The sequence below is a fragment of the Delphinapterus leucas genome, chromosome 12 (genome assembly GCF_059928025.1).
Source record: "Delphinapterus leucas isolate spDelLeu-1000000601 "Yukka" chromosome 12, BTC_Dleu_Yukka2, whole genome shotgun sequence".
Lineage (NCBI taxonomy): Eukaryota > Metazoa > Chordata > Mammalia > Artiodactyla > Monodontidae > Delphinapterus > Delphinapterus leucas.
In genome coordinates this window covers 27,877,989-27,893,096 of record NC_143140.1, presented here as the reverse complement: position 1 = coordinate 27,893,096, position 15,108 = coordinate 27,877,989, and the positions used below count along the sequence as shown (strand labels likewise).

Below are 15,108 nucleotides of genomic sequence, written 5' to 3'. Positions count from 1 at the left end.
CAAAATGGGTGAAGGTGGTCAAAAGGTACAAACTTCCACTTATAAGATACATAAGCCGTGGGGATGTAATGTACAGCATTGGTGACTATCACTGGTTAACAATACTGTATTGTACAATTGAAAGTTGGTAAGAGAGTCGATCTTAACAGTTCTCATCACAAGGAAAAAAAATGTAACGATATGTGGCGAAGAATTTAACTAGATTTATTGTGGCCATCATTTTGTAATATATACATATATGGAATCATTATGCTATACATCTGAAACTAATATAATCTTGCATGTCAATTGTATCTCAATAAAAAAGCTAGTTTCACTTAGCACTATCCTTGATGATGCAGTAAAAGTATTAATTTGACTGAATTTTGACCTTTAAGTGCACAGCTTTTTAATAATCAGTGTGATCAAACAGAAAGTATATATAAAGCACTTCTATTGCATATTAAAACACATAGTTCTCTTACATGACTGGATTGCAAGCTGATATAGCCTTTTTCCCCCTCCAGTAGAACAGCATTTTTACTTGAAAGAACTGGCAGACAAACTATGGTTTTTGAGCCTTAGCTACTGGAAGATATTTTCTTGAGAGTGAATGAAATGAGTCTGTCACTTCAGGAAAACGATAGTTTTTGTTACCAATGATAAAACTCACATCTTGAAAAGCCTGTATCTGCCACCACGAACTTGACAGCATCCTAACACAAAGATATTTTTAATGAGATTGTTGGAGAAAAAAAATAAGAATAAAGTCGCTTCAACTTTCTTATCATAATGCAGTCCAAAAAATGCTTGGAGAAAGCATGTGAACCTAGCATTCTTCTTCCTCTCCCTCACTTTTTAATTTATAAGTTTTTCAAACTTTCTTCCATGGACGTTTTTCAACAAGTCTAAAACAAGCACAAATTCCACCTAACTGATATCTTACTTACATTATCAGAAAAATCAAGAAGTCCTGTATAATCTATGCTATGAAAGGGCCCTGCAGACAGAGCTTGGGGGGAGGAAGTGTACGAAAGTCTTGACTTACATATTTTAAGAAATGTTGTGTGTCATGCGACATTTACTTGCACGATAACAGTAAGTGGTTTTCTCTCTATGGTGACTGCCCTGCTCTTCAAAAGCCCACAGAGGATGGAATTCTGTTCTCTCAGCTAAGCCAGTCAACAAGACTGCAATCACCCCTTCCTTTTCTCTTCCAGAGTATTTGATTTGTTCACTGCAGCAGATAAAGTCCTGATCAAAAAACAATAATTCACTATCTTACCCAAACTATAATTGGATTTTTCAAATGTCTACGTAAACTGAATGTAGCATTGGCAAAAGAAAAATTTTGCATCAAAATCAATACTTCCAAAAAGCATATTAATATCTGTTCAAATAATGTGAGTTTAAAAAAGAGCATTCATAGACTTCATACCCAGGAAAAGGTTTCAGCTAGACATAAACTGACGTATTTTATAACCTAGTGATAATACTAATTAAACTGTATCCATTCTGTAACAACCTTAACTGTAACTAAGGTAGATTGATGGGGGAGGTTGGATAGCTAAAAACTATCATATCCTTGTCAGCCATAAAAAAGAATGAAATTTTGCCATCTGTAACAGCATGGATGGACTTAGAAGGTATCATGCTTAGTGAAATAAGTCAGACAGAGAAAGACAAGTACTGTATGTTGCCACTTATATGCGGAATCTATAAAATAAAACAAACTAGTGAATATTAAAAAAAGAAGCAGACTCACAGATATAGAGAAAAAATGAGTGGTTACCATTGGAAAGAGGGGAGGGGGGAAGGGCATGATAAGGGTAGGGGATTAAGAGGTACAAACTACTATGTATAAAATAAATAAGCTACAAGGATATATTGTACAGCACAGGGAATGTAGACAATATTCTATAATAACTATAAATGAAGTATAATCTATAAAATTTTGAATGACTACGTCGTACACCTGAAACTAATACAACATTGTAAATCAAGTATGTCTCAATAAAAACAACAACAACAAAAAGAAACACTGATTAACCAGCAAAAAAGTCAGAAGGTTAAGAAAACTCATCCTGACCCTGACTGAAAGGAGTATGAGACAGTCATAAAGAGTGTTAAGATCAGAATGTGAACTTTCTAATAACACGAGCAACAGAGGGCTTGGAAATGAGATACTGTCTAGAAAAATAAGAGGTCTTCAGCTTGTGCCCCTACTGAGATGAAATCAGAGCTGTTCTGCTAATGCCCCGATGACGACGATGGTAATAAACACTGTCGTCATCATCATCAATCTGCTTACTGAGCTCTCACTGTCTGCAAGCACTTGTTCTACCTTATTTACCTAGTGGAGACTATCAATAACCCCTTTTTACAAATGAAACGTGGGAACTAAGGCACAGAGAGGTCAAGCAACTTGGTCAAGGACACAGATTTCGTAAGTGGCAAAGTCGGGATTAGAACCCATGCAGTCTGGCTGCAGGACCCGCACTTATCACTTCTACACTCTATTAACCGTCCCTCTAGCTCTGAGAGTAAGAACTCCAATGAGAATATGAGACTGTCAGTTAGTTGGCTGAATATGTTTCATGAGTGAAAGCTGTGAGAAAATGCTACATAATGAACAATGTCCTCTACAACATCCTTACAGTATGTGGGACAGTTTCCCAAAGTTCTTTCTTATAATATCCCTTCTGGACAAAAATGACAAAAGTAAATGTGAGATTCTGCTCCTGTGGACCTGTATGCACTCAAGATAAACTGACCGTGAAATCCTCTTAGTATCTTACTAGTTACATAAGGCTGCTAGCCACAAGTCAGTGTTAGGGGAACATGTACCGTAAAGAATGATTTGGTTTCAAATGGTTGATTTAGAGTCCTCCCTTCTGAAGGCAATTAGATAGTAGGTCAGCTGTGAGGACCACTCCTAGTTTGTTGCAATGCAGTCATGTCTTCTGGATGTGATCTTTCTATTCTCTGTAGCGGAGGTAAGGAGAGAAGACAGATTGAGTGCAGCCAAAAGTGGTAGTGAGTCATTAAGATACTAGTGAAAATGAAGAGGGGGCAGAATACAGCTTGTTCTATCTCTCAAGACATTAGTATTCACTTGTACAAAAAGACAGTTCCACTGATCCTGCGGTCTTATGGTGTTTGGAAAATAGAGGCTGTGTGAAGGTAAACAGTGACCAGGGGGATGGATGTGCTAATTAATTCAGTGGGAGAATACTTTCACAATATGTATGTATATCAGATCATCACACTGTACACTTTAAATATCCGACAACTTTGTCAGTTATACCTCAACACAGCTAGGGGAAAAAAACAGAAACAAAACAGTAACTGGTGGAAACATAGCTTGCTGCCATGACATAGTTAACAAACTGTGTTCCCTGGAATCTTAGGGTGGCTTGGGGATGCTCCTTGGTGAAAAGGTCCTCCAATCCTTTCATCTAGATACTTGCTTTATATTTTTAGGATTTTGAATAAGGTTCCATCTGAAACGGCTCTGCTGCTTTAAAAAGAAGTTTAAAATCACTACTTCATATTTTCCAGCTCTCTGGGGATAGTGCTTGGCTTGTTCATTAGATCTAAAAACACCAGAAGTAAAAATCTTTTCTACCAATTTTTACAATTAGAACAAATAATTACATAAAAGTTCTTTGAGTGCCAACAACCTGCCAAACTATGTGTTAGACACTTGCTCTGAATGAAGGCAAACAATGCAGCATTGCTTATACATATATACACATACCTGCTTAACTACGGCAACCGTGCAACAATCATATTACCGAGGAACAAAGAGAATCAACTACCCAAAATCCATTCCTGCCAACACATCTTCATTAATATCAACATCCAATTTTCCCATTTCTATTTTAGTTCTTGATCCTACAGATGCGATATATACTGAGCAGTTATTAAGGTTGCCTTCTTTATCAATGACCTGGTTCTATCTTTTGTTTTCACCCCATAATATATAAAGAGGTGGCAATAAACAACAAGGTCCTACTGTATAGCACAGGGAACTATATTCAATATCCTATGATACACCATAATAGAAAAGAATACAAAAAAAGAATGTGTGTGTTATGTGTGTGTGTGTGTGTGTGTGTATATATATATATGTATCTCAATCACTTTGCTGTACAGCAGAAATTAAAACAATATTGTAAATCAACTCTACTTTAAAAAAAATCTTTGTCTAACCAGTGGGGTTTTTAAAAATTAAACTAAATATTTAATTCAAAGCAAAGAATATATATGCAAAGAGGCTGAATTCTGTGGGAAAGACCATCTCTTATGACATTAACTCACCAAAATGATCTGAAGGAAGAACTCATATTGTCGCACATTATATAGTGCTTCTTTTAACATATAGGGCTGAAGTTCTTGACTCAAGAGTGGGTTCTTTGCTACTTTCTCGAGGATGGCTGTGTAACGGTATGCCTGGTCCTGGACCACCTCAAGTTGGGAATCAACATGCTGAGTGGTGGCTGGGATTGCTTCCTGTAGAATAGCTGGCACTGGTTTGAGAGGTATAATAAGAGAGACATGAGGCAATCTAAAAAGATTCAGAAGAAAAAGCCTAGAAAGTGGTCATATTTAAACATTAGGTTGAGTTAGTTTTTTTCCTCAACCAAATTAACAATAAGGAGGCATATTCAAAAAAAACGAAGACATTGCCAGAATAATAACCAAAAGTTAAAGCAGATCAGCTTTTGCTACTAAAATATAGAAGATGCTAAAGAACAGACAGGCATTGGTGTTATGTGCTGTATTAGCTATGTGCCTCTAGAAAAGCCCCTGTATCTCTCCTTCTGTGTATCTTCTTTACTACTGGTAAAAAAGAAAATAAAAGTGTACCACTTAAGAAACTCACTGGGATACTGAAAAATAACAGAATTGTCTAGCAAGACAGGAAACTTTATGAAGAATGGGAATTGACTTTTTAGAACAGTTTTTAAATTGCAAAAAAAATTACCTTATTGTACTAGACCAGTGATCTGGTAAAAAGACACTAACACCTTCTCAGTGGGCCTACGTGTGTACCAAATGCATAAGGAAGTTACTTCTACTGGTAGGTCTTTGAGCAAATATTTCAATGAGTACTTTCAAACTTACAGATAATGAATGCATTAAGTATATAACAGCATAGTAGAGGCTCCTGAATTTACAGACTTGCAGATATCTCCTCTTGGACCATTTCATTCCATTAACCACATCAACAATGGTTTGCTTTTCAGGGTGATTTTTATTTTTTAAATCACTGAATTTTATTCCCTTTTGGTTATTTGACTTGGAGTAAAGAACACAAAGCCCCACTGTACTGGGGAGGCTGGCCTCAATCCTTTTACTGATTCATGCTCCCATACTAGCTTCATGGTACATAAAATTTAAGGTCTTGCCCCAATAAAATGAAAAATTACTATACATTATGAACAGTAGCTGTACCTAAGGTATGGTCAAAACTGCAAACCTTAAATCTAAGAATGCCAGTGGTGTGCTGTGAATTATTCTCCTCTGTTCCCATTAAATTTTAAACTTACCTAACCTATAGAATTAACTTAATGATATACCTACAGTCATCAATGCCTTCTCCTCCCTTTCCACAGTCTCGGTTAAATAAGCGAATTCCAGTAACAATCATGGTGAGCTCTTTCAGCTGGCGTTCTCTGTCCTTCTTAGAAAGAGTTAGAAATGTCCCAAGCTCAGCCTGAGGAAAAACACTCTGTAGGGCAGCTAAAACAGACCACAATAAAGACAACAAAATGGTAAGTAAAGCTATCAGAACGTAAAAAACAAGTTCCTTTCAGCAGAAAGTTAAGGGGCTTGTCTTTATAGAGTCACTTAGATGATTCTTTAAATGTCTGATGCCTGCTTCCAGAATACATGGCAAAATTTAGCATTTATCAAGAAAGCTGAGCTACTGAAAATAATGCCATTGCCTCACGTCTATTTTCATAATTAAGCATCCATCAGTAATTTTTTGGCAATGGGCGTTAAAACAAGCTTTCTAATTAGGGCTCTGAGTAGAAAAAAAATGATGCTTTAAAATAATTATGGAAGAAATCCGTGGGAAGATTAGAGATATTGCCTATTCCTTATCTTAAAGTACGAAAGTGGGCAAGTATTCCCTGAGGATAAAACAGTGCCATTTCCCATCATCCATCCTAGGTGACAGACTCAACGCCTTTCATCAGTAGGAAATCTCCTCTCCCAGCAGTCCCCGTTCCCCAATCAGCCTGGTTAATCATACTGCCAATGTTTCTGTAGTGAAACATTGTAATAGGCTCCTAGGTACATACAGCTCTAAGAAGATTAACAATATTCACTTCCCAAAAGTGCTACTTGAGTTTTAGTGTTGATACACTGTGTAAGAAAAATCTGGGGTAAGTTTTAACCTCTTATTTTTGCTAATTTTTTTCAGATAAAAGAAGAAAACTTCAATCTTCAATACTTATAATTCAACATATTTTATAAGATACTATGTTCATGTATGTTCATGGATGAAATGGAAATGGTGTATATTTTTTACCTGTTGCCTCTCTGACAATCTTGATGTCTGTTGGGGACCCCAGCCCAGAGCACAGTAACACGTAGCTGACGATCTTGCGGTAGAGGCTTTCCAGCTCTTCTCGAACACATGCTCGACTATCTGTAATTTCTCTGCTAACAGAGCTTAATCTAGACTCTAGGACCCGGTGATGTTCTTCGAGAAATTCCTCTAAAATTGGCAAAGGACAATGTTCCGTATATTGATACTCAGAATTCTTCTCACATAAGAAACTAGGACCAGGGGCTTCCCTGGTGGCACAGTGGTTAAGAATCCGCCTGCTAATGCAGGGGACACAGGTTCGAGCCCTGGTTCAGGAAGATCCCACATTCAGCGGAGCAACTAAGCCCGTGCGCCACAACTACTGAGCCTGCACTCTAGAGCCCACGAGTCACAACTACTGAGCCCACATGCCACTGCTACTGAAGCCCATGCTCCACAACAAGAGAAGCCACGGCAATGAGAAGCCCATGCACCACAAGGAAGAGCAGCCCCCGCCCGCCGCAACTAGAGAAAGCCTGCATGCAGCAACGAAGACCCAACACAGCCAAAATAATAATAATAAATAAAAATTTTTAAAAAAGAAAATAGGACCAGAGGAAAAAATGGCTTGGTATGGTAATTCTACTGCATGAAAACAAGTATTTTCGTAAGATGTAGTAAGCAAAAATGAACAGTGGCCAGCAAGTAGCCTCAAGACAAAAATCTAGTGGGAAAGATTTACTACCGTGATTTAAATGGCATGCTTTATCAAAACACGTAAGCCTTTAAACAGACAATCCAAACGTAATAGCAGATAGGGCTAAAACCTCCTACTTAAGCAGAAAGTACACAAGACAATTTATAATATATATTATAAACACAGTATAAATATTGTACTATCTATATTCTCTAGGTAAGTAGGTGTAGTATACTGTATGTAAACACATCTAATATAAATATCCATATAGGTAGTATAAATATTCCTCTTCAATTATGTGTATTTCTATTTTAGTTCTAGATAAATTTCCTTTGAATATCATTACTGTAATATGACGTTGCACCAAGGATGGTATCCCTCTCCCTTCTTCCTGTAATACAGTGAGGTTTAGGCTTAATCGTGGAAGGAGCCACAGTTCACCAGCACTATAATTCTTGCAACTAAGTCAATAAGACACCCTATAACAAGGGCAATAATCAACATATCAACCATGCCCACTTCATAGCTATAATCTTACCACAAAAACAAGTCAAACTTTGAAAGTAAGAAAAATCTAAATTACATCATCAATTCCACTATTATTTATTGTTCTAAAATATTATTACTCATCAAAAAAGCAAGATACATGATTTTACACATGTAGCATAACTGAAAGGTTAATACAGAGAGGGAAAAAAAGACAACAAAAATCACCAAATGGTTAATAATGATTGAATTACAGTGGGGCAGAGGCAGTGTAGTCTACACAGAAATTTCTTTTCCTTTTTCCTCTTCTTTCCAGTTTATTTTTATTTTTTATTTTTTTATTTTTTGCAGTACGCGGGCCTCTCACTGTTGTGGCCTCTCCCGTTGCGGAGCACAGGCTCCGGACGCGCAAGCTCAGTGGCCATGGCTCACGGGCCCAACCGCTCCGCAGTATGTGGCATCTTCCCAGACCGGGGCACAAACCCACGTCCCCTGCATCGGCAGACAGACTCTCAACCACTGCGCCACCAGGGAAGCCCTCCAGTTTATTTCTGATGTATGTAAGAAACTATTTACATAAGGAAATATGTTCTAAGCTTAAATTTCCCATCAGTCACTTCATTTTGGGGTAAGTTACATAATTTAGGTAAGCATTATGCGATAATAATATAAACCAGGAAAAATAAAATCAGCAAATTAAAAAATTTTAACTTCAGTGAGCTGGTTGCTTTAATTTAAGTTATTATGTATTAGTGGTATAATAGTCAAAACACAATAGACCTGGAAACTTCTGACACTCACAAAGGCCATTGGTGGTGTTCTCATTTAGCATCTCCAACATTATTACATTCTTCAAAGTTGGAAAAAATTTCAAAAGATAAACGAAAAAGTTAAATTGTTCTTGGTCAACCAAATGAAGCCCTTGAGAAATGGAATATTGCCTGCCATCTCAGTAAACAAAGGATGTCACAGTCATCAGCACCTGCAGCCCCCCAGCGTGAGCTGGTGAGCCCTGAGGAAACTCTGGAAGGAAAGAATACCTGCCATCTAGCAGCCATCAGACTGCAGCCACTCCCCACGGTGAGCCCTGAGGAAACTCAGCATGTGAAAACACAGGATACTGGCTCCAGATAGCTGAGGTCCATATCAGTGAGCCCAGACTCTTGCATCTTCTCATACAAAGAAAAGCCCTAATTTCCTTAATTTGGGATATCAGTTCCCTTTAATTAACAATACTCTTTTCACATGCAGACTATCTGCCCTTTGTTGCAAAACTTTTATATAGCCTGACTTCCCCCCCCACCCCCCCCCACCCCCCCACCCCCCCCACCCCCCCCACCCCCGCTTCCCTCCTCAGAGCAGTTCTCTCAGGGTTACTTGAGATGCTGTCTCCCAGGCTTGAAGTCCTAAAATTTCCCACTGAATAAAACATAACAATCAACTTTTAGGTTGTGAACATTTTTTAAGTCAACACCCTTATTACCTGAAATACAATATGAATCTTCTTTAAAAGGGTATCAAAATCGGTAGATATATGTTACCTCGACTTGTATAATTCATATCAAAATAGACTTGCATCTTAATGGTGTCCAGGGAAGGATTTTTACTGTCCAATAGCCGAGTCACACAAAGCTAAAAAAAGAAAATCACATACATGCTTCCAGTTATATTTTCTGAAAAAATCAGAAGTGTTTTCCAAAGTTATTCTCAAAATCAAAGAGCAACATCAAAGCCATTATTTCTGATATTTATCTACCAATGACCATTTTTATTACGTTTTTTCTCATTGAGGACTTTACGCTTTATAGTTTACTTAACCAACAACATTTATTAAGTAATACGCTATTCCCTCTGAATTAACCAATATTACCATACCCAAGTGACTAATAGTCTAGTTGGAGGCAAGGAGCTTGACCTTTTGCTTAGTCTCTGCGGCCTGAATGTGGGTGAATGTGCCATGATGCTTATGCTCCTGTCTACAGCTCTTCCTGAGTCCCTTTATTACTGTTTTGGTTTTGGTTTTGTTTATTGTTTGTTTGTTTTATTTATTTTTGGCTGCGTTTGGTCTTCGTTGCTGCACGCAGGCTTTCTCTAGTTGTGGCGAGCGGGGGCTACTCTTACTTTTCTGGTGATAAGGCTTCTCGTTGCAGTGGCTTCTCTTGTTGTGGAGCACGGGCTCTAGGCGTGTGGGCTTCAGTAGTTGTGGCACATGAGCTTCAGTAGTTGTGGCACATGGGCTCAGTAGTTGTGGCTCACGGGCTTTAGAGCGCAGGCTCAGTAGTTGTGGCGCACGGACTTATTTGCTCCGCGGCATGTGGGATCTTCCTGGACCAGGGCTCGAACCCGTGTCCCCTGCATTGGCAGGAGGGTTCTTAACCACCGCGCCACCAGGGAAGTCCCCTCATTACTGTTTATCTGAGCCTAACACTCTTTTTTGCTGATGATGGAGGTCATGTGCATTTTATAAAACGCTGCTGCGGCTACGCCCCCTGCTCACAGACTTTCTCTGCCTCTACCTTCTGTTTCAAAATTTCTTCCTCTGGTCCATCTTCTCCTGTTTTTTCCCCAAACATAGATGGCTCATCCCTTCTCCGCTTTGCCTCTTTAGAATAGAGGATCAACCTGAATTTTTCTTTTCTTCTCTCTTCTGCACCCCCCAAGCCCAGTCTTCCCCCATCTCACCTGTTAGACTTATATTATGTCTGCACCCAGCGGGCACATCAACACCTACCCTCAACCCAACTCCCAGGCCACCAACTCTCCTTTCCTGGGAGGAGGAAGAGGGGAAAGCAGGAGTGAGGACGGAACATTATCTTTAGGGGACCCATGCACCTGGACCCCTCCAGGTGCAGAAGTGGCGTTCCAAGCACAGACTTTACAAATGCACAGACTAGCTCATCAACATGATTTTTAATTGAGAAAAAAGAAAACAATCTTTATCACTTGAATTATTATATAAATTGACAGTTAATGTACCTGTCATATTAAAAGTATATTGAGCACAGGGAACTATATTCAATATCCTGGCATAAACCATAATGGAAAAGAATATAAAAAAGAATGTATATAAGTGTATAACTGAGTCACTTTGCTGTACAGCAGAAATTAACACAACATTGTAAATCAACTATACTTCAATAAAAAAATAAATTTAAAGAAAAAGTATATTGAGCTTGATGCTTTCCAACTTGGTTGAGTTGGAGGGAGAAAAAAAAACCAAAACTCTTCTTGAGCGATGAAAAGGAGAAAAACATTTTCTGCCCCTCCTTGATTCTCCTCCACGGCTGTCCAATCAAATTTCTGAATAACCATCAGTCATTTCCCCTATCGCTAAAAACAGGCCTTATACCACATTCTCAGATTCAGCACAGAAAGACCCAGCTCTCAGCTGCCTTAGAGAATCATGGAGTCTCTTCTGCACAGTTATTGTAACGACATATTCCCCAGCTCCAAGCTTCCAAAGCTGTTCCTGACCCTCTAGCATCTGCAGACAGACCTGCACTCTACTATGTGAACTGCTGGCTGTGAGAGAAGAAGGAGATGATGAAAATTTTCTCTGCCATTTGTCTGAGCTCAGAAAATATCACGTACAAGTCTGGGAAAGCTTGTTTCAAGTCTTTTGTGTGAAGGAGGGAATTAAAATCATTAAGCCCAGGAAGAAAAAGATAAATGTTGAAATTTTAGGAAATACATTGAGGAATATCTAGAAAATAAATATTTAAGCATCTAAACCCAGTGAGTCAAACTTAAAACATGAAAAAATTAACAATGTCTAAAGTTCCTGCCCTCTTTAGTTCTTAAAATTGCTTTTCAGGCACACCTACTTGATTCTAACGATGAATTCTTTGCTCTAGGTTCAATTTTTCCCTTAGAATTGAAAAACACAAATTACATTGAATCAATAATTATATGAATCTTAATTTAGTACTATAATTTTACAGTATATGACAAGTCAGTTAATAATGTTCTCAATGTAACATTAGATTAATAACAAGATGTCTCTGAAATACTGTGGCAGACGCTGCTACCTGCCAGTATCCATACCCCTCCTTCCTTACTAACAAAGCCCCAGTTTGGATTAAGGCAAAGACTTGGTCAGCTAAAAAAGGAAAGAAAAAACAAATCAATATCCCAGGCTCACTTGCAGTATCATTCTAGTCAATAAATGCAAACAGACGGGAGGGATTCTGGGAAAGCCTGTTATTTTCCAAAAAGAAAGTGACAGACCCAACTGCACACACATTTTGACCTTTGTCCTCTTACCTTACGCCTGCCTAGAGGTGGGAGAGCTATCTTGTGACCCTGGGGTGAAAACACATGCATGATGGTGACCCAGGAAGTCAGGAAAAATAGCCTATGTACCTCTAGACTTCGTTTTATGAGAAAAAATAAAACTCTCATTTGTCTGCACCACTATTTGGTGGGGTTTTCTTTCACGGAGCTGAAGGCAATATTGACCAACACAAATACTACATTTAGAATTGCAAGTAATAACTCAAAATTTGAGAACTGCCGGATAATCACCTTTACAAGTTTCTGCACATCACCTTTCACGAGAGTTCTATCCGTGTTAAAGCCATTACTTGGGTCCAGGACAACAGCTTTCACCTGAGAGTAGGAAAGGGTCCATTCAATTTACTTCATGTTACTACAAAATTAGTTTAACAATTTTCCATTTTTTAGATAACTTCCTCTTGACTACCCAGCAGTTGATTATTCAGCTGATTTTCTTATAACCATTAGAGGCTGAAGAAAGGGAGCAATGAGCATCAAATCTGAACATGGTGTTAGAAAAAGGACATGGAGAAACAGGTTGAAAGCAATGGCTAGATTTTACATTGGGAAACTGAATATATTTATCGTATTTTTTATTGTGTATTGTTAAAACAAAAGCAAGAGTAGAGAGACTGAGGCAGGAGACAGATGGGCTCCAGGCTAGGCATTTACCCCTAGCCTCCTATTTACATTTCATAGGGCAGCAAAAAGTGGGCTTCAGGCCAGACACTTACAGCTAGTCTCCTGTTTGCATTTCCTGAGACAGGAGTTAGATGGGCTCCAGGTTAGACATTTAAAATCAGTCTCCTATTTACTCTCCGAAATGGAAGCTACCACAGGGACAGGGTAAATAGCCAAGTTTTGTCTCTTGGGGATGCCTTAAGATAACAGTCATGGTGAGAACAAAGAGGGGCACAAACTTGTTTGAGTAAAGGATCAAGGGATCTCCGCTTCCCTCCCACCCCACCCTTGGGGCAAGGGAGTCACTAGGCGTGCGCAGAAAGTCTCCTTGGGGGGTCAAAAGTCAGGGGACAGGGCTTCCCTGGTGGTGCAGTGGTTGAGAGTTCGCCTGCCGATGCAGGGGATGAGGGTTCGTGCCCCGGTCCGGGAAGATCCCACATGCCGTGGAGCAGCTGGGCCCGTGAGCCATGGCCGCTGGGCCTGCGCGTCCAGAGCCTGTGCTCCACAATGGGAGAGGCCACTAGCAGTGAGAGGCCCGCGTACCGCCAAAAAAAAAAAAAGTCAGGGGACAATGCCAGGCCACAATGAGTCTTGCTTCTCCCAGATGCCTTTGCATCGAGATCCATCTTGGCTGAGAGGTGCATGCGCACCTAGGGAGAGGGTCCTGAAACAAATTAGCCACAGGGTAAAAAACAAGACGATTGCCAGAAGGAAGGCAAAGACCTGGAAGAACTGACCTACATAAATGATTTAACTGCCCGTTTACCGCACTCCTCCTCATTAAGGAGGAGGCCCACACCCTTTCTCTCCAGATGTGCATCTCTGCCTACCTTCTTTTTTAATAAATTTATTTAGTTATTTGTTTATTTTTGGCTGCATTAGGTCTTTGTTGCTGCACACGGGCTTTTCTCTAGTTGCGGCAAGCGGGGGCTACTCTTCATTGTGGTGTGTGGGCTTCTCATTGCGGTGGCTTTTCTTGTTGCAGGGCACAGGCTCTAGGCACACGGGCTCCACTAGTTGTGGCACATGGGCTCAGTAGTTGTGGCACACGGGCTTAGCTGCTCCATGGCATGTGGGATCTTCTGGGATCAGGGCTCAAACCCGTGTCCCCAGCATTGGCAGGCGGATTCTTAACCACTGCGCCACCAGGGAAGTTCCTGCCTAGCTTCTGTCTTAACTAAACAAACTGTTTCTCTGCGTGCTCTCCCACTTGTTGTTGTGCTTTCTACCTGTTTTTACAGTTTTTGCCTCCGTGAGAAATGCATTTTCCACTGGGGGCAAGAACCAGGGAAAAATAGCTTCTAGCCTCTAGCCCTTGCTGGTCTGGTGGCTAGGATTCCTGGTTTTCATCCAGGCTACCCAGGTTCAACTCCTGGGCAGGGAATTAAGATCTGGCTTCACGCCATCGCTCACTGCTGCCTCTCCGAGATGAAGGCAATCAGTAATTTTTACAACGGTGAACAAAAATACATCTTAAAAAAACTCCCACATAGGAAAACATTATTGATGTTTCTAAAACTTATCAAGATCTTCTAAATCAGTCTCCTAAATCGAGAACTAACATGCTTTATAGACTTAAAAAAAAATATTTTTGGCTAACTTGTCCAACGGTCTCAGTATGTTTTCAACGGAATAACAGTTAGGAAAACACCACAGAATTTTAAGAGGAAAATGGGCACCGCTTAAACACATTTTTTAATAAAGCAGTAATTCACAAAAATATTCATTCTTACCATAAAAGCAACCAGAGTTTCAGAAACAATCTCTCCATGGGCTGCACATTCTTGTCCTATTTCTCGAATGATATTCTTTATAACACTTTCAGCCTGAGTGGGAGGCATTCTGGCTAAATAAAAAGATTTTTTTAATTGCATTTATATACTATTTTTTCCTCTTTAGATTTCACCACTAACATATTTGTAAAGTCATATTATTTATTAACTTATTAGTATTTAGGAGTATCTAGGCCCCTCCTGTTTTCATTACTTTGTTTCATATTTATAAAAATGACAGTGAGAGCAACTGGAATGTTTCAAATGACTGAAACATTCCCTCTTTATTTAAATGATGGTGGTTACCAAAAGTACATTTACAGCATGATATTTTTAAATTTAAAAAAAGGCTAAGGGCTTCCTTGGTGGCGCAGTGGTTGAGAGTCCGCCTGACGATGCAGGGGACGCGGGTTCGTGCCCCGGTCCGGGAGGATCCCACATGCCGCGGAGCGGCTGGGCCCATGAGCCATGGCCGCTGAGCCTGCGCATCCGGAGCCTGTGCTCCGCAACGGGAGAGGCCACAGCAGTGAGAGGCCCACGTACCGCAAAAAAAAAAAAAAAAAAAAAAAAAAAAAAAAAGGTTAAACACTATTGGGGGCAGGGAGGAGTAGAATTAATGAGAAACTCCACTCCCATTTGTGTAGGCGGCCAAGTACAGCTTGAAAGAGGAAATG

The 15,108-nt window shown here is 39.7% G+C and overlaps 1 protein-coding gene across 2 annotated transcripts in view; it reads right to left on the bottom strand.

The window, feature by feature from the left end:
* Positions 1 to 15,108, bottom strand: part of CFAP206 (cilia and flagella associated protein 206) — a 34,810-nt gene that overhangs the window by 18,592 nt on the left and 1,110 nt on the right. Inside the window, exons 2-7 of one of the 2 annotated variants that reach the window (XM_089921836.1) lie at positions 14,396 to 14,508; positions 12,231 to 12,314; positions 9,248 to 9,338; positions 6,524 to 6,712; positions 5,569 to 5,727; positions 4,303 to 4,511 (exon numbers count right to left, since the gene is read on the bottom strand). In XM_089921836.1, coding sequence (XP_089777962.1) covers positions 4,303 to 4,511; positions 5,569 to 5,727; positions 6,524 to 6,712; positions 9,248 to 9,338; positions 12,231 to 12,314; positions 14,396 to 14,503 — 840 coding nt within the window. In that variant the 5' untranslated portion in view covers positions 14,504 to 14,508. Of the gene's footprint in view, positions 1 to 4,302; positions 4,512 to 5,568; positions 5,728 to 6,523; positions 6,713 to 9,247; positions 9,339 to 12,230; positions 12,315 to 14,395; positions 15,000 to 15,108 lie in introns of those variants that run through there. The other variant, XM_022552266.3, reaches the window with a different exon arrangement.